Source organism: Lepisma saccharinum, chromosome 5 (genome assembly GCF_977018435.1).
Source record: "Lepisma saccharinum chromosome 5, izLepSacc3.1, whole genome shotgun sequence".
NCBI lineage: Eukaryota > Metazoa > Arthropoda > Insecta > Zygentoma > Lepismatidae > Lepisma > Lepisma saccharinum.
In genome coordinates this window covers 39,934,653-39,960,455 of record NC_139233.1, presented here as the reverse complement: position 1 = coordinate 39,960,455, position 25,803 = coordinate 39,934,653, and the positions used below count along the sequence as shown (strand labels likewise).

The 25,803-nt window shown below is 35.5% G+C and overlaps 2 protein-coding genes across 3 annotated transcripts in view; one reads left to right on the top strand and one right to left on the bottom strand.

Moving 5' to 3' along the window:
* Positions 1 to 25,803, bottom strand: part of osi (electron transfer flavoprotein regulatory factor orsai) — a 125,619-nt gene that overhangs the window by 62,702 nt on the left and 37,114 nt on the right. The window lies entirely within an intron of this gene.
* Positions 1 to 25,803, top strand: part of LOC145987780 (synaptotagmin 1-like) — a 102,770-nt gene that overhangs the window by 58,788 nt on the left and 18,179 nt on the right. For both annotated transcript variants that reach the window (XM_083122468.1, XM_083122467.1), the window contains exons 3-7: positions 3,323 to 3,472; positions 6,348 to 6,499; positions 10,195 to 10,296; positions 13,245 to 13,439; positions 15,586 to 15,762. In XM_083122468.1, coding sequence (XP_082978594.1) covers positions 3,323 to 3,472; positions 6,348 to 6,499; positions 10,195 to 10,296; positions 13,245 to 13,439; positions 15,586 to 15,762 — 776 coding nt within the window. The remainder of the gene's footprint in view (positions 1 to 3,322; positions 3,473 to 6,347; positions 6,500 to 10,194; positions 10,297 to 13,244; positions 13,440 to 15,585; positions 15,763 to 25,803) is intronic.

Genomic DNA, 25,803 nt, shown 5'->3' with positions numbered 1-25,803 from the left:
CGTAACAGTATTCGTACTGCAAAAAGTTATGAGAAACGTCCATTCCCAAATGCAGCAATGTTACCTCAGGGAGGGATGCCATTTAGAGGACGTTATTTTCAAACCGTGAGTTATGTTTTGTTTTTTTGCAAATGGCACACATGTACCTTTTTATGGCCTGAATTATGTAACAATATATATACAAGGCACATCCAGAAAGTAAGTTCCGTTTGGTAATAAAATTAAATTGTGTACAGATACAGAAAAGTTATTTATTGCACAAAATTCTACAACTCTTAAACTACTTTTCCACATAACTGCCGAAATTTTGCAGGCATTTGTCATAGCGTGGCACAAGTTTTTGTATACCTTCTTCATAGAAATTTGCCGCCTGTGTCTTCAACCAGTTGGAAACAGTTTCTTTCAGCTCTCGTCATTGTTGAAGTGTTGACCGCCAAGGAAAGACTTGAGATGTAAGAACAGATGAAAGTCGCTAGGAGCGAGGTCAGGGCTGTACGGAGGATGGTCAAACACGTCCCAGCCAAATCCCTGTAGGAGGTTTTTCGTCACATTTGCAGTGTGTGGTCGTGCGTTGTCGTGAAGAAAAACAACACCTTTTGACAGCAATCCTCGACGCTTATTCTGTATTGCGCAATAATAATAATACAGAATAATACAGAATAAGCGTCGAGGATTGCTGTCAAAAGGTGTTGTTTTTCTTCACGACAACGCACGACCACACACTGCAAATGTGACGAAAAACCTCCTACAGGGATTTGGCTGGGACGTGTTTGACCATCCTCCGTACAGCCCTGACCTCGCTCCTAGCGACTTTCATCTGTTCTTACATCTCAAGTCTTTCCTTGGCGGTCAACACTTCAACAATGACGACGAGCTGAAAGAAACTGTTTCCAACTGGTTGAAGACACAGGCGGCAAATTTCTATGAAGAAGGTATACAAAAACTTGTGCCACGCTATGACAAATGCCTGCAAAATTTCGGCAGTTATGTGGAAAAGTAGTTTAAGAGTTGTAGAATTTTGTGCAATAAATAACTTTTCTGTATCTGTACACAATTTAATTTTATTACCAAACGGAACTTACTTTCTGGACGTGCCTTGTATTATTACTGTGCATTACGGCATTATCAAAATCTCCCACTCCCGTGCGCCACCCTGTATAAGTCATTCAAATTATACCAATCTCATTAAAATCCACATGGTTCTGCTATTTTTATTCTACTACATACTATTCATAGTACTTTTAGCAGACATGATGGGGTGGGGTGTAATGGAGTACTGTCCCATCTTCGTCTGCAAATGAAGGATCCATTGACTATGTATGTGTTGATGAAGATGCCTCTGATGTCAGGATTCTTCTAAAGAAGGGTGGATCCAGTGTTTGTACTTAACGGCAGGTGTGCCAAGCAATGAAATGCACATGGGTTATGCTCGTGGTTTGTGTGAAAATTAATGGTTTGAGTAAGTTTGCTTACAACATGTTCATTTTATTATTGTGATGTTGCACTGTTACAATCTGATATGTAAAAATAAAAGTTCAGATACTCATCTTATCCTGCATGCGGAAAAAGCTATTTTTTCAAAAAATCCAATTTATTTCGAATATACGATGGAATATCAAAAAGTAATTGAGTAATTTTTTTACAGCCAAATGGAAATGTATTCACAAAAACTGAACTATACATTTGGAAGTACATGTATTTTGCCACCTTTCCATGAGATGGCAGGTGTGTGGACCTCGCGCACACTGAGAGGTAGTTGTTTCAAAATGGGAGCGACACTTGAGACATTCGACACGGTTGAGCTGTGGAGTGTGGTTTGGTTTCGTCAAAGGAACAAAACCACCTGAAATCTATCATGAGTTGTGTGCAGTGTATGGTGACATGTGCATGACATTCACAAATGTCTGTAACTGGTGTGCAAAGTTCAACGTGTAAAATGTATTCGATGAACCCCATTCTGGACGGCCTCGAACATCCCACACACGAAGTTGACGCTGTGGAGGCATTGATTCAGGAGGACCGGCGGTCAACAAGCCAAACAACGGCGGATGCAGTGGGAATTTCATATGGCAGTGCATACTCCATCATCCATGAAGAACTTTGGTATCGCAAAGTGTTAGCAAAATGGATCCCCAGACAGCTCACACCACAGTATATGGAGGACCGTATGGGATACAGTCTTGAGCATTTACTCTGGTACCATAGGGCTAGAAACGCATTCCTCGACCGCATTGTTACCGGAGACAAATTGTGGGTTATTCATTACACCCCTGAACGAAAGCAACAAAGTATGGTATGGAAACACACAAACTCGCCCCCACCCAAAAAATTCAGGACAATCCTATCTGCAGGAAAGGTTTTGCTTACTGTTTTCTGGGACAGCCAGGGTGTCATTCTTGCTGATTTTGGGGTAAAAGGAGCAACTGTAAATGCTGCTGCATATTTTGTCACACTGGATCATCTACGAGCTGCTCTGCGCCGTAAATGTCCAACATAATCTCTTGGAGGAGGTCATCATTCTCCATGACAATGCTCGTCCCTATGTGGCTGCATCAGTGACGCAAAAAGTCAATTCCTGGCATTGGGAAATTCTCAAGCATCCAGCATACAGTCCAGAAATGTCCCCCTCAGACTTTCACCTGTTTGGCCCACTGAAGGAACACCTTGCCAGCAAACACTTCAGCTGTGACATGGAAGTTGTGACAGCGATGCGTCGTTCGTTACGCATCCAGCCTAAAGGATTTCTACCGCATGAGCATCGAAAAATTGGTGTCACGGTGGGACAAATGTATAAATGTGAATGGATGTTATGTGAAAAAGTAGAGTAATGTTCAACCTTCAAAATGTATATTTCAGTTTTTGTGAATACAACTGCCGAGCTTTCATGTCACAGACAGTGAGAAAATCGGCAGTATTGCAGAGGAACTTCATTCTGCATGCACGTTTGGGTCTATATATGCTAAAAGTTGCTGTAAACTTAACCAGTCATGGGGCTTAGATTGCTTTTGTTTCTTAAGTCTGATGAACATTATAATTAGGAATGTTTTGTTGCAATTGTTTAGAACAAAATCTTGATACAGCTAATTTTTCACAATCGTGAACATCTGCATAACTTGAAGCCTAACTTTGGGGCAGGGGAGATGGCGAGGTAGATGATCTTCAGGCACCACCTTAACTTGTAAATTTTAATAAATATAAAAATGTATGGGAGGGAGTGAATGAAATTCATGTCTTGAGCTAGCACTAATTGTGTAATGTACTATTACTTTGATTGCTTTATTCCTTGATAAAACTAACAAATATGTATTTTCTCTTCCTGCAGCAGAAGAAAGTGTACCATCAGAGCCTTCTCCTTCAGAGGCACCAACGAAATCCCCTGCAGAGAAGGCTAGCGAGAAAGCGATGGAAATAGCAGATGAAATTGGCCAGAAAATAGGAGTACCTGCCTGGGGAGTAATAGCAATTGTAGTGGGTAAGTTACAAACATTTGAATGTTGTTATATATTTTGAATCAGCCATATCAAATTTCATTCATAGGTCTTGCTAGTCAACTACACTTTTGAGGTAGCTTTCAGACCAAAGTTACACTTTAGAAATAAATAATCTTTCTTAACATAAAGACATGAAAAGCTGAACATGTTCCTTGTTGCTTGTAAGTCACTCAGGCTTTTATCAGTAGTATGCATCATGCACTTGCCTCTGTCTGTTGACAGCCCATACAACTGAATGGACCTGTATCATTTGTTATTTGGCACTTTGGCATGAAACCCTATGCCACATGTCACTTCGGTCTGAAAGCTGCCTTATACCAATGTTCTTGCAAACAATACAAATTTGGAGTTATAATGTACTTTGTAATAGCTACCTTGTGAGATGTCCAAAACTATGCTTCGATATTTACATGCCATTTGGCAGCTAATGCATACCATGTAAGCACAGAAGCTAATAACTAAACCAAATTTGATTCAATGCAAAAAAAAAAAAAAAACAAGAAGAAAGAAAGAAAGCTAGCGCATACTTGAAATCTATATTTCTTTTAAGGGTCACACAATTAATGCAAGCTGAATTTATTTAAAGCATTCCTTGTTTTTTCCCCCTCTAAAACATAAAGTGAGAAATTATCGTCAGCATAATGTTTCAAAGTCCCACACCTTGTCCATGTGGTCTAAGGCATCAGGCTTTGAATGACGGCTATGAGACGCATGCTGGTTCGAGTCTCCTGGGAAGAAGAGCAATAATTTTTCTCTGAGATTTCGGCCAGTGTATGGGACCAGTGGCCATCCACCATCATGAGGAAACTGGGGAGCTACGAATGAGTAGCAGCATAAGTCGGTCATGAAAAACTACAACGATGACTAGGGGTTTGTTGTGCTGACCACATATCACCCCATAACTAGCTGGATGATCGCCCACCTCTGCTGAAGTATGTGGCAGTGAGGCCGGCAGTTGGCCCTCAAGGGCTGTTCCACCACAAGTTATTATTATTAAAAACCTAACAATACATCACACTTCAATGTTTGAATGTGTGAGGACCTCAAATTGATCGGTGCTGTGAAGCTAGTGATCTTAAATACAATCCAGGATAAGGTGTTCTATGTGGTTTGCTCTCTCGGCAATTTCATCTAAATTTTTTTAACATTCATAGTCACCATTAAACTACAAAGTGTGAAACTGACACACCAAAGAAATATAAATTAAACTGCCCATTATCAGGAAATAAGTAAATATAAATTGTCTATGTTAACTACAATAAATACTGAAGATAATATGGAACTTTCCATCATGTTTGTATGGATTATAACTGCATGGTCACCAATAATGGTAATCTGATAAATTCACTTAATCGCTAAAAATAGAAATTGCAGTCTCATTTTGAGACTTGTAGCAGCTGAAAAAATAACAGAGTTACTGACTAAAATTACAGAAAATTACAGATTTAGAGATGGTTGTCTTAGTTCAAGAAGTTCCTCCAATAGTAAATATCTGTTTCATTATATTAAAAATAAGAATCAATGAATATAGCATCATTGCAATATTTCTGCAAGTATGTATGTTCATGCATGATTCCTGTGTTTTGTTCTAGATACAGTATAAAAATATAAAATATATTTTTGATGGTAACTTCTGAACTAATGGTAACCATAACCAGTGTCACCCATGATACACCTTACCAGCACCTTATTTCATGTCTATAAAAATCTAATAATTTTCTTTTCTTTGTATTAACAAAATAAATACAGGAAAATATGTATGAATGTATGATCATAAAAGAAAACACCACAGTAATTGTAAGTAGCTCTAATGATTAACTTAGTTGTTAGTACTTGTATCACACTGCAAATTGACCTACAAAGAGTATCAGAAGGTTTTTTTCTTTCAGGAAATAAAGCACACAGACAGTAACTATTTACTTTTATAACTAATTTTCTGAGACTGTATTCTAGATACTCATTAAAAATAATGTCCCGAACAAGAGAATACATAATAATAATAATAATATATTAGGGCTGAGCCGATACCACATTTAACTGATACTGATACCGATGCCGATACTCTCACCGATTCCCACCGATACCGATACTTGAAAATTGTAATAATTAAGTTATTAAAAATATTCATTAACAATAGTGTGTAAGAATTCCACTCCTGTTGTGTGCATCAATTTACCAAGATTTTTTGCTTTAAAAACTTCAAGAATTACATTAGAATATTAAATTACATGTTATGTTATCGTAAAATTCATTATTTTTGCACAAAGTGGTGCAAATTAAAAATAAATTTCGAATTTTGCATAACTTCCATTGTAATCAGACTCCACGAAGTGTTGCGCGGCATATTTGCGGACACCATGAAAGTCCAAAATGCCGGAAAAGTATCGGCCAGTATCGGTAAATAAATTCCAACTGATACTTTCAAATACCTATACCACTGGTATCAGCCAATACCGATACATCGGTATCGGCTCAGCCCTATAATATATATCTTTATTTAGCGGGCGAGGTTCAGCATATGCTGTTCTCCCACCTAACCCAACCTAATCCTAACAATATGGCTATATGCAGCCCATAGCCTATGCATTTAATGTAACGATTTGAAATTGACCTTTATGGGCATCTTTCAATATTATTTGGAGTCACTATTTATAAATCTTATTGCCTTGCACACAACCATTTTCTTTACTCTCTATTCCCATGACTTCTTTATTTTCATCATTCTTACCTACGTGCAATGTCACAATGTGTACAGAGAAGATTTTAATTGCCATTGTTCTTGGAAATCTCTGATTTCATTTTATTTGTAACATGAATAATGAATAATAAGTATTATATGCTTATTTTTGTTTTCAGGTATTCTTGTGCTCATCCTCGCAATCTGCATTTGCTGCATAGTACGATGTTGTGCAAAGAAAAGAACCAAGGGGAAAGACAAGAAAGGCAAACTAGACATGGGACCCATACCTTTCTTAGGATCTATAGGAAGGGCAACAAGCAAAGAAAAGGTAATTTTGAATTTAATATACAGAATGGAATACAAGTGCTAGGATGCCTTATTGTTTATAGCATGAACACTGTTAAATGTAATTTTAATCTTCCTTTCTTATGTTACTATTACTGACCATCCTTCTTATTCTCAATGTCTCAGAGACATTCATTTAGCTGGCTCATTGGCCAAGTGTATTAAGTGGTGAACTTTCAAAACTATCCACTGAAGTTCCTAAGCTTAAGTTCCAGCTGGGCATGGGGTTCCTTAGTGAGTTTCTTTTCATCAATTTCATCTAATCACCTCATCGACCAAATTGGCCAAAAAGTGGCATAAAAGTGATACAGAGATATTCATTGCTACTACTTTCATGCTAAGAGCAAGTGTAGAAAAGATGTGGACCAGGGAAGTTTCCATACATCGGGAAAAAGAAAGGGATGCTAGCAAATCAATATACGGAAATGAAATACTCGCTGATCCATGACAATGGTTCTTATGATATTCTATTAACTTGTTGCATAAATTTTTGGGAGGATCTTAGCAGTGCCCATCAAAATTAATAGAACATCATAAAAACTGGTCTTGTGGATAAGTGAGTACTTCATTTCAGCATAATTAGAAAACAATGTTATTAAATTATAAAATCTGCAGGGAAAAACTGATTAAATTTATGTTTTCAGTAGGCTAACAATTAAAAGTTGTTTTCAGAATATTTATAATTATTAAAATATAAATATTCCATTGCAATTATACCACATCAATTTACCAGATTTTACTTGAAAATATTATAAGTATTATATAAAAGATAATAAAAATAAAAATAACTAACATTTGATGATGAAATTCAATTTTGCCACACGATGCTGGTGCCAAATTAAATAAAATTATGCATTTTGCATTATTTACAGAATACTTAGACTCTGTGGAACTGTCATTGGGCATGTTTGTAGACTATGTGAGATACCAAGATTTCAGAAAAGTATCTGTGATTACATTTGAACCAATGCTTTCAGACACCAATACCACTGGAATTGGCTGATGCCAATACATCAGCATTTGTATTGGCACAACCCTATTTGAGACATATTAATCGTTACTCTATCGTAATCAGACACACACTGCCATATTGGTAAAATTGCTGATAATTTTACACATAGCTATAAATAGCACAGTGCACAATCGTACCATTTTACTATTGCTCTTATTATACCTGAGCCAAGCTAACTCCTGAAGCACATTCACAGCACAGAATAGTTATGTCGACAAAATCCTGTCTCCTGCTGGCCGCTTCAGGGAGGAGTGATTTTAAAGCTGCTGTTTGGTGCACAAACAGACAGGCAGCAGTAAGCCTAACCAGTTGTTTGACTGCAAGTTTATTCATAGGTAAACACAGCAACAGCAGGTTGCTGTCAGAAAAGTGGGTTCTGCACTGAAAGAAAGCTTGCTTGACCCTAATGTAACTGATATACCATGCCTTATTAGCCTTATTAAAATAAAAGTTACAATAATAATCCGTGGCTCAACAACAACAACAACAAGGGCCTTGACCTATCTCCGGACTGCCAGTCTCCCTCCCACAATCCTACCTAGAGGTGTGGAGTTCTTCAATCGGTAATGGGGTGACGAGGAGTCAGCATGTTGAACACCCAGCTGTTATAGGAGATTTCCGAGACCAGATTATGCTACTCACTATTAGCTCCCCAATTTCCTCACAATGGTGGGTTGCCACCGGTCCTACACACAGGCTGAGAACCCAGAGTCTGCACCCAGGTGGACTCAAACCCATGCCATCCTGCAGTCGGAGACCAAAGCACAATGCCTTAGACCGCACATGCAGGAAGGACGACAAAAGTTACAATACATAGTTTATTTTTGCTGAAGTCAAATCTATAGTTGGCCCTTCGTTAGTACATTCAGGTTCATTGTGGAACATTTGCAATTTTGAATCAGATTGGTAGAATATCATTTATCAGTATTGGCATATTGAGCTCCCTCCCCGCATAGCCAAATTGTTGGCATTCTCAACTTTCATGTCAGTGGCCTGAGGCTTGATTCCCAAAGCTCCAAAACTTTGTTGTTGGTCCAGCATTATAAGGACTAGTGGAGGTCTGCTTGAAAACAATAGTACACGCTCCAGTCTTAGCAGCCAAAAAAGCAATGATGATGCACCACCAACAGAAAAAGCTGATTAGCAAGTCCTGGCCCTCGAACGATTATAGCATCAAAGCTTTTAGTGAGTATTGGTATACAGTGATGCCTTGCATAATGAACATCTCACGCAATGAACATCCCACATAATGAAAGTGTGCACAAGCTGGAAAATGTCCCGCATTCTGAACTGAACGTGAATATATCATCACAGGTGATTAACCCTTCAGCAGGCGTGCTTTATTATCTTATATGAGCAGCGACCTGGCTACAATTCATGTAAAAAAAACGTGGTATAAATTAATTAAAAGAAAGACCAACCAAAGTACCAAAATCTGAAATAACAATGAACAAGAGACTGTAGTGTATGCACATATTATGTATTGTACATACTGTATTTTCTGTAATTATAAAGTAGTAAATTCCTAGCATTTTTAAACACTGGTTGTGTTTTTGCTATTCCCTGCAGTTTTATTAATGATGTTTCATGATTTTGAACTGGACTGAGGAACAAATCAAAATTATTTCTATGGGAACATATGGAAAATACTGGAATGGATTGCATTTGTTATATGAGATACCACCACATTTCATATTAGTCTTTATTGGTATAGAAATAAATTTCATAAATAAATGAATTTTTCATATCAGCCCATCTGTAATTTCCAATAGCTTGAATAAGAGAGGTAAAATGATCACACATTATTGTAAATTAAATGTGTGGTAAGAAATTGAATTCAAGGGACATGAATCTGCTGAAAATTATTTATATCTGAAGGGCTTGTGAGAAGAAAGGGTTTTTTTTTATCATTTTTTTGTTTACACATTTGAATATTATTTTCAATCAAGGTTCCCACTCATTTTGGCAAAACAAATTCCAGAATTTTCCAGAAAATTCTAAAATAAATTTCCAGGCCAATCTGTGTTGCTTTAACATGCTAATAACAAAGTTTTAAAGTTAAACCGCACTTACTATTCACAAGAATCAAGTTCATTGAATACTGTTCAAAACAAGTTAACAATAATTAACTGTAAAAACATTTTTAAATAGAATGTCACTCATCAAAAAGCTAGTTAAAGAAATAAGTGGTATTTATTTTCATTGGTAAATCCTGGCACATGTAAAAACATTTGATTTTCCTTGACTTTTCCACTCAAAGGTTGATTTCTGGGTCAGTGGGAACCCTGCATATGATATTATTGTTGGTTTTGCTTTGTTGCAAGAAAGTGAAAAAGCAAAGTTAACAAAGGTTTGAAAATGTCGTACACATGAGAAAAATGTAAGTGTCAAGGAGAAAACTAATATCTCTGAGGAAAGCTGAAAAATAACATTTCCAATTTCCCTTATAGTTTCAGGCATATATTCATATATTACTTTTCCATATATTTTATAAATACATGGTAAAACTTATGAACAGTTGATTCTGATTTTGTGTTGAAAAATTTTACATTTTTTTACATCTTAAGTTTTTCACCTTGGTCTCATCAGAAAAGCAAAAGCGAGTTTCCACTGTATATCCATTTACTCCATGAGCTATATTCGAGTAATAATTCTCCTGTTTCCAGGTTCAACCAGACATGGAGGAACTGACAGAGAACCAAGAGGATCAAGCAGAGGAAGCAGAGAGTAAACAAAGTGAGGTGAAACTTGGAAGAATAAAGTACAAGGTAAGATGGTGGTAGCACTTAGAAAGTGATAAGGTATAAATAGAAGAAGTATAAAATTACTGCTAAGATCTTGGATTTTGTAGTCAAAAACAGTGTACAAAATAAGGTTGGAATTTTCAAGGAATTTCTTACTGAAGCTTATGTTTATGTAAAAAGAAAGGAGCATGATGGGCTATAAAATATAAAAAACAAAAATTTAAGAGGTTGCTTTCCATTTGAAAATTTCTTTGCAGCTAAAATGAACAAGAGGGAAGAGAAGCCAAGCAGGATGTTAGTGAAAAGATAAGAATCAGCATTTTAAATTAAATAATCATTGTTGGCAAAATTTCTAGGAACGTGCAGTATTAACCAACGTGAAACTATTACCTTTCCTTGTTTGTGTACAGTCATCACTATTTTGTTGTATAACACTGTTCCTCACTTTCCGTATTGCATTATTTCTCATAGAGTAAATAATGCTGTACTGCCATTAAAATTTAAATGATAAGTAGAAGCATGCACATTTCGTTTTTGAGGAAAACACAATATGTGAAAAAATGCACTGTAATGTTAATTTTTCATGTTTCTGAAACATGTGGGGTGCATTTTTCTACCATGTATTGTCACAAAATGATGTGAAACGAACTGCAATATCCAAAATAAACTTTTAAACATGAAATTTAGAGTTTGTTTACTGACACGACACTTTCTGAAGTCTGAATTATTTGTGAGTTATGCAAATCGTGGAAAATTGATTAATACTGCTGTAAATATTTGAGAAGCAAAAATGGAGTCCTTTACACAGAAATAAACTTAATACTCAGACAACTATATAAATGTGCTAATAGAAGGGTAAATTTAATTTAGTGTAACAAGTGTAGTTTTAAAATCAAATTTAGTGTTTTATTCACTATTTTAACACCAAAATGTCATTATATATACTGCATTTGACCCTGAAATGTGCACATCTTTGTACTGAAATCTTGATCATTTATTATTTACCATAAATATGTGGCTTTAATGATAAGTAATAATACCCAGTGGGCATGCCTTTTGAAAAGTGGTTGGTGGAAATCAGTGGCGTGCATTAAAAATTCGAAATTTGCATAACTCCCAGGATAATTGGACTCCCCGAAAGTGTCGAGAGGCATTTTTGCGGAGGCCGTGAAAGATTAAAATGCCGCAAAGCAGTGGCGTACGATGTTTTTATCAAGGCAAGCCTGCCCCTTCATGGACTATTGACTATTATATATTCAGTGCTTCGGTTATCTAAATGGTCACCGCACGCTACTGGTGGAGATTAAATTGATGTATGGTGTCAGGTTCACACTTACAAAGAAGCATGACTATCCAGAGAAAGAAGTGTATCCCGTCTCTTATAAAAGTTTGTAGTTACAGTATTTTTAATCTAGAGAGGTGAAAATATAAATGTTTTTATGAGGGAAATTCCGAAACTTCGTGGATTGGTAACACTGCGCCGATTCTGTATAAACCGAGTTTGTAACTGTTGCACGTGAAGATAGCATGTGGTGTGCTTTGTTAATGTACGAGTGAACCAACGCACAGCTGTTGTTTGTTTGCTCGCTATAAAAGTCGAACTGCAGAGTGTATTACAATGGCGGATGAGAATGATGTACCGATAATTACCAGACAAAGGATCACTATTGAATTTTGTGTGAAGTTACACAAAAGTGGCCAGGAACTGTTTGAGATGATCAAAGAAGCTTACGTATTCAAGTGGTGGAAGCATTTTAAGGAAGGTAAACGCAATGTGCAGGATGAGGCGAGAAGTGAGTGTCCATCAACATCAATGAATGATGAGAACATTGTGAAAGCAGAGACATTGTTGAAAGAAGATAGACGTTTATTGATTCATGAATTGGCAGCTAAACTGAATGTTGGTGTAGCAAGATGTCACAAAATCGTTAAGAAACACCTGAAAATGTCTTGTGTTTGTGCAAGATGGGTGCCACGTTCACTGAGTGAAGAACAGAATGTTAAAAGTCCAAAAATGCCACATGTGGCTTGGCAAGGTATGGCAGCTTTGGAGAAAATTGGTGGGCAGTCTCTAGACCATCCTCCATACAGCCCAGACCTCGCATCTGCGATTTCTGGGCGTTTCCAACACTTAAGAAAGAGTTACGCGGAAGGAAGTTTAGCATGAACAAGGAAGTGAAAGCTGTCACATCCACTACCTTACACTGACTCTCAGAAAATTATCTGCAACATGTGTTTGAGAAGCTAGTGTATCGCTGGAATCGGTGTATAGAGTGTGAAGGTGAAGGACGCTATTTCGAAAAGGAAACTCACACTGACCCTCGTACTGACTTGGACTCCAAATAGTGATGATCTCAGTCCATGAACTTTCGGAACAATCCTTGTATGTGCCAAAATTACCATAAATTGGGCATTTAGTACAAAATTTTAAGTAGTGCTGAACAAGCATTATGAGGTCAATCAAGGAGTTATTTGAAAGCGATAGTAGCAAACTCTAGCCTCAAAAGCCAAGAATCGGTGGCTATGGGACATGATGTGTTGACCAGCAGATCTCCGCCATAGTGGATCTGCTGTTCTAGTTACCTTTATCTACCATGGGGACCCCAAGGCTCCCATATCTGATAAGGTGTGGGAGCCCTGGAGCTGCTTATGCAAGGGTATAAATTGAAAAAAATTCTACCTGAGGTAACTTACCTTGACTGTATAACCCTTGACTAATCCATGTTAGTTGATTCAATATAAATTGACACTATTTAGTAGGGATGGGCTGATATGAAACTTTGGTCAATGTCGATAATAAAATTTACCAATAATGGTAAATGGGGGGTAAGAAGGGCAAACATTATAGATCTAACATATTTATTGGAAATGTTGAAAAATTCCCTAATAAATCATATATTATTCTCAAAGCATCAATGTGCAATTTTTCAATTAGTAATTGACAAATTTATATTATTATTATTGTATTTCAGCTGGAGTATGATTTCAATGCGAACAGCTTGTCTGTGACAGTAATACAAGCAGAAGACCTACCAGCCCTGGACATGGGTGGTACATCTGATCCTTACGTCAAAGTATATCTCCTTCCAGACAAGAAGAAGAAATTTGAAACAAAGGTCCATCGGAAAACACTCAGTCCTGTCTTCAATGAATGCTTCGTATTCAAGGTAAGACATTTCCTTATATAGTAATTAGAGATTGGTTCATGTTGAATTTTTGGACTGTTAACCTCTGTTTTTTTTGTTTTTTTGTTTTTTTTTTACTTTCCATTCATACCTGCATTTCAAAGACCGATTCTGTCTCTGTCTTCAGGATTTTGTATTGTTCCCTGGTACTGTAAATACAAAAAGAAGTCTTACCCAGGCATCTGATGACGTGGAGCCATTGATGATAATCTTCCTAGGCACTCTGTTTACTTTACATCTTACACTATAACCACACATATTGATGCCTTTCCCAAACACACCCTGCGTTCGGAGACTATGGACAAATATACAGTTAATAAAAAAAAGAATAATAATAATAACCTGTGAAGCAACAGCCCGTGAGGGTCAGAGTCTACCTACTGACTGTCGACCTCACTCCCACCTGCTGGTGGAAGAACATCCAACCAGTTATGGGGTGACGTGTGGTCAGCACAATGAACTCCCAGTTGTTGTTGTAGGTTTCCATGACCAGGTTACGCTATTCATTAGTAGCTTCCACCGGTCCCATACATTGTCCAAAATCTCAGGAGAAAAGTTATGCTTCTCGCCCAGGAGACTCTAACCTTGCTTGTCCCATAGCCGGAGCCCAAAGCATAATGCCTTAGGGTAAAAACACAGTGAGGCACAAGGACCCTTGCACATCGCACGGAGCCCGGTCAAGACATAAAAATGTCAGGGTATAATGAATGAACTGGCTGTCGGACAGGCACCTTGAACAATATCGCAGAAGCTTGCAAATGACAACTCTGTCAAAAAAGTGGGGAAACAGGAGGGTGTCTTCCAGGAAAGGGAGAAGTGACCTTGAGTGGACCAATCACAGAGCCTTCCACTTGAAACAAGGGACCCAAGATCAAACCGTGTTTGTTCCTCGGAACCTTTCGCGATGAGCGGAGCTCCACTATGTTTTTCCTCATTTAACTCCATGGTTATAAATTACCGGAAACTTGTCACCGTGAGTTTCTGGCGATGTGTGATGTGCTTCACTGTGTTTTTACCCTTAGACTGCACTTCTAAGCACATCACGCTGGACAGATGAACTGAACAGTTAGATGCAAAATCAAAACCCTGAAGACAGAGACAGAATCAGTATCCGAAATGTAGGTATTAATAGAAAGTGAAGATAGTAGTTAAAAGTACAAAAATTCAACACTAATTAGAGAGTAATTGGAGTGTTCAAATGTCACTGACGATATATGATTTTCTTACTTCTATCACTGTATTTCACTGGTCATTTTTTTTGTTGGTCTCAAGCAGACTATTACTGCAGTCTAACTACATTTGTATTCATTTATAATTTGTATTTTTAATTTATTTACATGAGAGTAAATGGTAGTGTCACTTTTCTTACACTTTTGGCTAATTGTGATGATGAGGATGGGTGACAATATGATGAAATTGATGAAAGGACACTCATAAAGACCACCCATGACCAGTCCAGTATTTGAACCTGGGACCCCTGGCACTGTAGCATGCTGTGCTAATCACTCTGCCACAGTAGCCAGCTTCTTCTCTTCAGGTGAACAATTTATTGTTGCTGATGGGGACTGAACCTACCACAGTCCTCAGATTTTACTAGAAATCTGGTGTAATGGAGAAGGAGGGGGGATGAAGTAATTCAGGTGTCATGGCTTCAATCCTCACCACTGGTAAAAAGAAACTTTTCACCTGAAGATGAGAGAAGAGATACTTTCATGAAACAAGTATAGATAGTAGAAGCAATAGACAATTGATAATATGCAATTAGTATAGCATGCTAGTAAAGACCCATCATCACTAACATTCAGAGACTTAATAATATAACAATTTCATCAACAAATTTTGTTTGGTAACTAATTACAAAAGTCTACATCATCATCTCTGTTTATTAACCTTGAACATATTGATTATACGTATAATCAATGAACCTCTTGAAAAAGATGCAAATTTGTAACATTGAAACATCAAAAATATAGAAAAGTTACCACAGAAGGAACATTTTCATGTGGAAGTAAAAGTTCATAAAGTATAATCAGTCATTTTATACAAATTAATGAATATTTACTTCACTTTAAATTTTCATTGTGGAATTCCGAGTTAACTGCATTTTCTTTTCTTGTGTACATTGTAGAACATCCCTTATGCTGATGCCATGAACAAGACACTGGTTTTTGCCATCTTTGACTTTGATCGATTCTCAAAGCATGACCAGATAGGTGAAGTGAAAGTGCCACTATGCCAGATAGATCTTGCCCAGACGATTGAGGAGTGGAAAGACCTTGAGAGTGTTGAAGGTGAAGGTGGTCAGGTAAGACAGAGAAGCCATTGTAATATTAATGAAATTGTGAAGTTAACAATATCAATTACAGTAATTATTCTGAATTATGTACATTGTACTCTACAAGAGGAAAGAATTGACGAAAAGAGAAGACATCATTCTACATTTTTCCTACTACATATCCCAATAGGACAGGTCAGGTCAAACATTCTTGTATTAAAATAAGTCGAAAAATATAACACATAAACGGAACAGGTACAAGCAATGTAAATGCATTTCTTTCAATTTGGAATTTATACTATTTTTAACTTCTAGTAAGAAATGCTTCTTAATCTAACCTAACCTAAAATGCAGGGAATCATTCAGATTTTGCTTAATATGTCAGTTTTACTGAGGTAAAATTAGGCTTTGTTTGTTTTTTTTTGTTTGAATTGGTGTTTTAAGTCCACTTTATGCACAGTAAGGCTAATCGGGACCGGACCTACAGTTTAAAGTGGAATCCAAAACACTATGTGCTTCCACCGGATATCAAACCCGGGACCCCTTCATTACAAGGCGATGATGCTACCACTGTGCCATCGGGGAGGCCTTGTAAAATTAGGCACAACAGACATTTTACTTTTCTAACATAAATGAACAATTCATCTTTTTTCCACAGAAAAAAAACTGCCATTTTTTACGTTTTTTAACATATTTTCTTTATTATTTAATTTATTGAATGTTTATGACACTGAGCTTCAGTTTCAAGTTGAATTAATTACAAACATACACTATACAAGCTAGTATTTTCATGCTCATGAAGTGTAACATTTATTGCTATAATTCGCTGTTCAAATTAACAGAATAACATAAGCAAAAAGCTACACTGTAGACTTGGGTAAGTGGAACTAAAAATGATTGATATGAATTTAAAATTAGGCTGTCTGCAATTTTTTGAAAAACAGTCTTCAATGACTGGTACAGTGTTTAAATGAAAATCAGTTTCATTATTAAATATGCCTTTCCTTAAAATCAAATTTATAAAGGATTAAAGTTTCTTTGATAACAGAATACCAGATTAATTATGTAGAAAGAATAAAACTAAATCATATTTATTTATTTCCAATCAAGTAAAGATAAATGTCTGATTTGGAAAATATTGGGAAATTCACCACATTTTTATAAAATGGAAGTTAAAAGCTCACAATATCTTAATGGAGTAGTTAAGGAAACAAATTTGCGTTTGAAATGAAACCATCACATTTATCCAAGGATTACAAGATACATATAAAACTATTTAAAGCAAAAGGGTAATTTAATTAATGTCTGATTTACTTAAATTTACAAGCAGTTTGAACCAGACCTGTGGTGTGTCAGGACACAGGACAAAGACTACAAACAATGTAGCATTATGATAGAATCCAAAATTTGAAGCAATTGAAAATAGCCTATGAGCATTATTTGAATTTTGAATTCCAATTTTTTATTTAAGGGCAGGAGGAACAGTTTGTGTCCAGCCAGATGCAAAGACCCTAAACTGCTCCTCCCCCCCCCCCACCAACTCTTTCCTGCAGTGAGCTGGAGAAAGAGAGGTCTGTGCACTGGATGGTTGTAGGAGGAGGAAGAGAAAACTTAGCATTTCACTTATGGGAGTATTATTTAACTTGTTCTCTTGGGAATACTAAACTTCGGATGGCACAGAAAAACAAATAAATGGAAAGAGGACTGGTTAAAAATTTGATTGGCAGGTGAAAAAGTCGAACCTTTTATTTGATTAGCCGTAACTTCAAGTTGAAGTTGTTGCATTTTTTTTTCTCCATAAGGAATATCAATCAATCAATCAATACATGGAATTCTAGAAATTCTTATTCATCATTTTTCAAACATCATATCTAGCTTTATAATCAACATAAAAAAATGCTTCCACTTGCAACATGGGGAATAGGCCTCCATGGCAGAGTGGTTAGCACAGTGCACTATGATGCCAGGGGTCCCAGATTCGAATCCCAGCCAAGGCATGGGCATTCTTTATAGAGTTTTCCTTCATCAATTTGATCGTATCATCACTCATTCTAATCTTTGCAATTAGCCAAAAGTGGCAGAAATGCAAAGTAAAGTAAAGCAAATCAAATCAACATGAGGAGAAATTCATACTCTCTTATGCACTGGGTTATGCTTCTCAGTAGCAGTGCCCATTCCAACAATATTGAAATAAATGTACACCTGGTGCAAAACTGTAACTCTTCGCCTTAAGTTCACATTATTCACAGGAACCACAGGAAAATACCAATGACAAAATAGTAACTTGCGCAAAAATGTAATTAGGCAAAGATTGCATGCACATAACAATTAATGTTCTATCATGCCAAAGGTTGTTCGAATTGATGATCACTGCATTCAATGCAGACATTGAATTGTCAAGGGAAACTAGTGCAGTCTACTAAATAGTCTCTGAAACCATGCTAAAAGGATTTGGGACATCCACCGGTTTATTGTGAATCAGGCTCTTGATGTGGCCCCAAAGGAAGTAATCGAGAGGCATCAAATCAGGGAAGCAGTCTAGAAATCCAACCAGCCTAAAACATCTGAACCAGGATATTCAAGATTTAGAAAGTCTCGAACTGCTCAATTGATTGAATTGTTGTTTTAAGTCCACTGTATGCACAGAAAGGCTAATCGGGACTGGACCTACATTTTAAAGTGAAATCCAAACCACTATGTGCTTCCACCAGGTATCGAACCTGGGAACCCTTGATTACAAAGTGACGACGCTACCACTGCACAATCGGGGAGGTACTCGAACAGCTTGAGTAAGTGTGTTGCAATTCCATCTTGTTGCAACCACATCTGCTGATGCATGGAAAGTGGCAGATCTTTCAACAGCTTCAAACCGGTACTCAAAGTGAAGGGGGCTGGTATTCCTCCAGCTAGCAATTTTTTTTGCAATGCATCCCCCCAGCTGTCTCATTATCACAATTTTAAACCATATGAGCATCCCCCCAGCTAACCCCAAGGCCCGACAAAACATCCCCCAGCTAACATTTTTGACTTTCAGCGCTGCTCCAAATAACATTGTTGTAAACCTTTCCATTCAAATGTGGTGGCAGGAGGCATAATTGCTGAAATTGCCTATCCACACATTTACCACAAACCTCTGTTGGGAAGGTATTATTGACAAAACTGCGGTGAAGCCTTACCTACTTGTTCAGTTCAAAAGTAGTACTTTAGGAATACAATAGTCACACATATTGGTGACAAGTACGTATATTGCAAATTGTTCTCAAAACAGTTTTTCTATAACAATATTCAAACATGCTGCTTTTTACTGAACGTAGGCCCAATAGAATACTGGTTACACCCCTGGTTCAAGCTGTCTGTAAATGAAAAACAAATTAACTTTAACTGCATTTCTATTGTGTTCATTAACCCTAAACTTTCTAGATTCTTATGAATATAGGAGCAACAGCAGTACATGAAAAATTACAAGTGAACATTATATGTTATTTAAGACTAAACAAATACAAGAAAAATAAAAATTAAAAAAAAAAATTCAATGTCACTTATATATTTTACATGATTACATACGAAACACAATATTTGATCAACCGACAATAAAACACCATTACAAAATAATGGAATGTAATATTATTCTGGATGTTCTCCCATTCAATATAGGTGTAAAGGTAGCAGGAATGGGCATTTTTATACTTTCTACTCTATATCTTTTTTTCCTTGAAGATGCTTTGCACAACCTGCAAGATCTTGCTTACTGTTGCGATCACTATTTTTCAATGTGTTCATCAATATATTATTTTTATCTCATTTCTCTAATTAATTCATTTTAATGGACAAGGTTTGGTTTGTTTATGCCTGCATGTTGAGTTGTTTGATACAATGTGCATGAACCAACACAGATCTGTCAGATGTAATGCACACTCTTCTTGCATAATAATGCCTCTGGTTTTGGTAAAAATGCAACTGTACATGTGTGGTACGAAAATTATATAATCACATAAGCAATACTAAAAAAGCTTCAGAATATAAAATGAAGTGATATCAAATAGAAAATTGCTTTCACACTGCTTACGAGATAATATGTGTTTTAAAAATTCAAGTACGTAATATTGATGTACATTCATATATTACAACTATAAATGACTTATAGGCGCTGTATAAATGTTCAGAAAGTAATTAATTTTGAAAAAGGATCCATTGCTTGATTTATCAGTCAGATCTATCACTGCTGTTATAATATTTTGTCCGGGACAAATTTTCACAAAGCATGATTCGCTATTTTTGATTGATTGGTCTCCATTTTTATAATCTTTCTTTTGTCATATGAACTTTATTCTACTGTATTTCCCTTTGTCTTTTTTCACAAGATTTTGATCTGAAATTTCTATGCACTGCTAGTGCTGTACTTTTTTCAATAATTTGTTTGAACAATTTTGAGTAGCTTCTGTGCTTTCATATATAGTTTTTTTTTTTTAATATATAACTACTGTTTCTAATTCTTGAATGTATGACAAATCTACTGTCTTTTCAACTTCATAATTGGCATATTGACCAAAAAGTAAATAAATAGGGTGAACTTGCCTAAAAAAAAGAAGTTCAGCTTAAGACATTTAAGTTTCTGCTGAATGACTGTTTTTTTAATAATTTTTGCTTTAAGGTATTTACCACTGCAATTTATTTTTTTGGGATATATTTTGTTTACTAATTAGCTTGGATTGGGATTGTGTTAGAGTAAATCATTCAACAAAGAATATTTTGGAAGAATCATAACCAAGTTTTTAAATTCTTGTTCTAAATTTTTATATATTTTACAGTATTAGCATTCAAAAGTTAATTTTTGAATCTACCTGTTAGTATACTTCTTATAATTTAATTATACAAATATTGTACTATGTGATCTCAAGCACTCCTAATATGATATTTTATGCACAAGAGAGAAGTGAATGCTAAGCAAACAAACAATAGAAAATAGCATAAATCATATTTTGAGATCAATTCTTTTATTATCTGCATTAATATATCAGTCTTAAATTTTCGGTTAGATGTGCTTGAACTGCACTAATATGAGGCAAATCAATTATATACTTGTTCACTATGTAGTCAACAGCAAATACCACTTTGCTTACTTAGCTGTACTTCCTTAAAAACAAGAATGCTAGATGCAGAAAAAGATACCAGAATATAGGACTGTGACTTCGAAAAGGTTAACTCTCTTTCCTTTGCAAAATTCCTAGCAATGCCACTGGAAGTCAAGAGATAATTTGAAATAAATTTGTGAAATATTAGTTTGTACTTTTCTCAAGTCTGGTGCATTACTTCAGACTATTTGAATAATGCAACAACTAATGCTAACGAAACATATTTTGACAAAGTAGTCATTAAAATGTCATATATTTCCTCTAAGTTGAACTAAAAGGACAAAAAGATATTATTTGTAGCTATTAATTGCTGTTTATGCAAACTCTTTATGAAACATATTGAATAGGTGAACGAAAAGGAGGCTGATCTATTTGAATTAATTAATATAGCTATCTTATTTATTTTCATCTGGCTGTTAGAAATATAATTTGTAAGAAAATATGGAAATCTGAAATCTAATTTTTAAATACGATCTGGAAAGGAAATTTGTAAACTAATAGTAAATAATTTTGTAGACCCAATTATTGCAATTTACTTTAATTCACCTGATAAATATCTTAAATTTTGGAACAATAAAAATGGTATGTTTATTTATCCTGAATGTGAATAAGTTGGGGGGGGGGATTCATTTTTAGCAAATAGAATATTTCAGAAACATAAGTGTAATATATAAAATGCAACTCAAAAAACTAGCCTACTGAACATAAATTGAAGAATACAGTTTATATTTAAAAACTTACATATACTTCAGTTTTAGGTGCTTTGAAAACAGACATGTATGAAAGATATAACATAGTTAAATTAAAAGAGACAGTAAAGAGAAGATATTCAACTTTTAAACTGCAATTCCTTTGGTCTCTTGCAATGATGTTAGAGGGGAGATTAGCATTAATGCTATGTTAGGTTAGGTTAGGTAGTATCAACAATTCCACTAAAGCAAATATATCATTCATGTACTAAAAAAATTAAGACAAACTGCGGTTTTCATACATGAAAAGAAAGTGTGCTTATTTCAGACAGATCTGGAATGTATTTACTGATCATGTTTGACCACTGTATTGAGTACTTGGACTGGTTTATTGGAAATTAAAACTGACAGCCCTTGCATTTGTAATGGCTGTTGTGTGCAGAATTGTATGTGAGGATGAATGTGTGTGTGTATCTTTATATGTGTGTGTGTGTGTGTGTGCAGATGTCTGTATAAAAAACATACAGATGCAAACTTGCAGTGCATGGCTGCTTGTGATTTTTAAATATGTATTTAATTCATGTTTGGATTTTGCCAGACAATTGTTGGTCCTGTTTCCTATGCTTAAAACATGAGCACTGAAGGTAATGTGTACATCTTCTTTGCTTATAAGTATCTGTAGTGTACAGTTCCTTTCTTTCATCAGTGTTTGAACATATATAATTTTTCTTACACAGGTATTGGCTGATTTTTACATAGAATATGTTGGGAAAATAACTGAAGCCTACTTACAACTAGAAAGTAGATAATATTTACATACATATTCTTATTCTTGCTTATTGGTATTATAGTGAATAAGAAAAATGCAAAATATGATTAATTGAAATAACGGATAAAGCTAGTTGCACTAGAGTAAAAAATATATAATTTTGTACTCTCTTTATATTATAATCTTTTACATCTTGCATTTATCTTACCAAAGTATACTGAAATAAGAATTAATATTTTGTTGAATGCTGTAGTTTGTTGAAATAATACATTCCAAAGTTATTTTAACAACTGCATGAATCTAAAGCGATTTTGTCTTGGACTTGAAGGTTTGATAAGGAATTTTTGGTGATTGCATGAGTCGTGGAAATGTTTATTCAATTTTGTTTCTTCCACATCTAGTAAAGTGTGAATTACATGTTAAATATTTATTCTTATAATGAAAATTATGCCGAAAAAAATATTTAAAATCAAACACAGCAGTAAATATTACATTTGACAACTAGTTTCTTCATATTTGTAAAGATTGAGTCAGATACAGTCAGAAACTTTCCCAAGCTTCAGAATTAGGTACAAGCCAAATGGCTGCACTGTTTCTACACCATCTCCAGCAACTAAAACATGGGAATTAATATATATTTGACTGTACAACAAAAGGCATGTAGACACTTCACTGCTAAATAAATATTTAAATAATAAAGTAATATTACTCAAAACCCACCAAACCTTGACTTAAAAGATTTTTTTTCAAAAAAGTGGATAAGGTAACAAGTACATGATACAGTATATGAGTAATCATACTAAAAATTATAGATATTTCGTGAGTAGGCGGTAATTTTTAGTAAATATTTGCATATCAGTCCATAACAATAAATTTACTGTTTTGTTCTAATTTTGTTAATGTCCTGTAGAATGTTTTAAAAATAAATTTCCAAATATCTAGTTTATTTTTCTAAGACAGAATGCACCAGAACTCTGAACTCTACAGACTGATGAAGAGGGTTAATATTCAGCACTAAATATTTGAAATTTTATATTTAACTGATCAATCTCTTTGTATTTGAAAAGGGGACCCCCAGGTTAAATCTGGAGGAACTGTCAATTCATATATTTTGATGCTGTGTTCAAATTAATAAACAATATTTCAATTCTTGTTGTGGTTTGAGTAGCCTATATTTCAAGACAGCCATAGCAGACAGGTTCTGCTTGAAGAATATCAAGGTGTATTGATAACATGACCCTGCATTTTTCTAAAAAAAAATTCTGCAAGTGTTTTGAATGCTGATCATGGAAATTACATCCATTTTTTCCCACCACGTCAGAATTTTTTACAATTTCACAATCAAAATTCTCATATTCATCATTACATCTATTAAATAACACAACAAAATAAATGTATACAAGGGAAATTTAGGTTGTTTCCAAATCAATAAGTGATTCTGAAAGTATTTGAATGCTGATCATGAAAATTAAATTACTTTTTTGACATCACATCAGGATTTTTCACAATTTCACAATCAAAATTCTCATAATCGCCATTGCAATACATTTATTACAAAACACAACAAAATAAATTTATGAAAGGGAAATTTCGGCTGTTTACAAGCCAATAGGTGATTCTGGAAATGTTTTAAATGCTGATCATGTACGTACACAGTGACGTGCGGTGATGTGGACACTTGGGGTAGCAGTCAGTGGCATGCTCAAGGAAGGGGGGTTGGTGTGGGTCACACCCCTCTCCCCTTTAGGGCCCAGTATTCCTAAAGAAAAGAATGTCAATAACAAGAAAAGATCACAAAATGATGAATGAGTACTAAAAAAAAGTACACGTAAACCCCACTCACGTTCGAAAATAAAAAACAATTTGATTTGACTACTAAGACAGAGATCCTGGGTTAGAATCTCAGCTTGGCCATGGGTATTCTTTGTGTGTGTCCCTTCATCAATTTTATCGTATCATCTTCGGGATTAGCCAAAAGTGGAGGAAAAAAGAAGTAAAATAAACCAAATCGAGCAATCAATCAATGATTTGATTTCATTTTTGTTACTTAGCGTCGCTCTTTTGTCACATTTGGTTAATTGCGAAAATGATACGATAACATTAATGAAGGTACAAACACAAAGAACACCCAGGACGGGGTTCGAACCCGGAACTCCTGGTGTCGTAGCGTGCTGTGATAACCACTCCCGCACAGTTGGTTGATTTGGTGTTTTAAGTCCACTTTATGCACAGAAATAAAACAGGAAACAAAACACACTTTTTTGTAGTTTCTTCAATAATATTCATTGGGCTTTTTGAGTTCTGAGATACATTTTTTATTCCAAATTATTTCATTATTCACTGCAGAGTACAACACATAGGACAAGAATGCGCACTCATCACGAGTTCAAATCCTGGCCTGGATTGTTCGTATGAGGTTCCTTCATCAATTTCATCATATCATCACTCATCCTCATTTTCGCAATAACCAAATGTGGCAGAAAAGCGAAGTAAAATAAACCAATCCAACAACAATATGAACGCACGTTCTCTTGCCCAAATAAATACATCTGTATTTATGACTGTTAGAGGCCAAGAGTAGTATATTTAAATAAAAAACTACTAAAACGAGAGTGAGAGAGAGCCCGAGCACATATTTGTAATTTAATCATTATATATTCAATACTTGAAAAAAAAAGAAAGAAAGCATAACATTATTGTCTGCTTATAACACGTTCCCATTTCATAAATAATAAAACTACATCCCATATTATACATACATATTGTACAACGTGTAAAATGTTGTGTAAATACAGAGAACTGCAGAAAATTTTATCCTGAGTTCTTTAGTGGATTTACAAAAAAAATCTATGAGAAACCAATCCCCTATCTGTCCTATAGGAGATAGACTGGGGGACCTGAAAGCACGAGCTTTCAACCATTGCAGCGGGGAGATGGGGCAAGGGAGGTAGAGGTAGAAATCTTCCTTTTCTTTTGGGCGTCCCTTTCTACCTGGAAACTGGTCAGGCAGAAGAAGAGCGAGCTAGGGTATCCAGCCAGCTTTGCCCGCGGAGAACACCGATGTACGAGAAGAGTGTGGAAAAAAATGTGTTGCATATGAGCTGTGGTGGCTTTAACAAGACAATAAATATTGTGATTTGAATATAATTCGAGATGTGAGATTGATTGATCTATCTCTGCTAGACTAGCTACTCCTCAGTGCACGTCACTGTACGTACATGATATCCATTTTCCCCCATCATGTAAGGATTTCTCACAATCAAAATTATCATATTTGCCATTCCATTACACGTATTACAGAATGCAACAAAATAAATTTATGCAAGGGAAATTTTGGCTGTAATGAGCAAGCCAATAGGTGGTTCTGGAAATATTTTGAATGCTGATCACGTACGTACATGATATCCATTTCCACCCATCATGTCAGGATTTTTCATAATTTCACAATCAAAATTCTCATTTCCGCTATTCCATTATACCT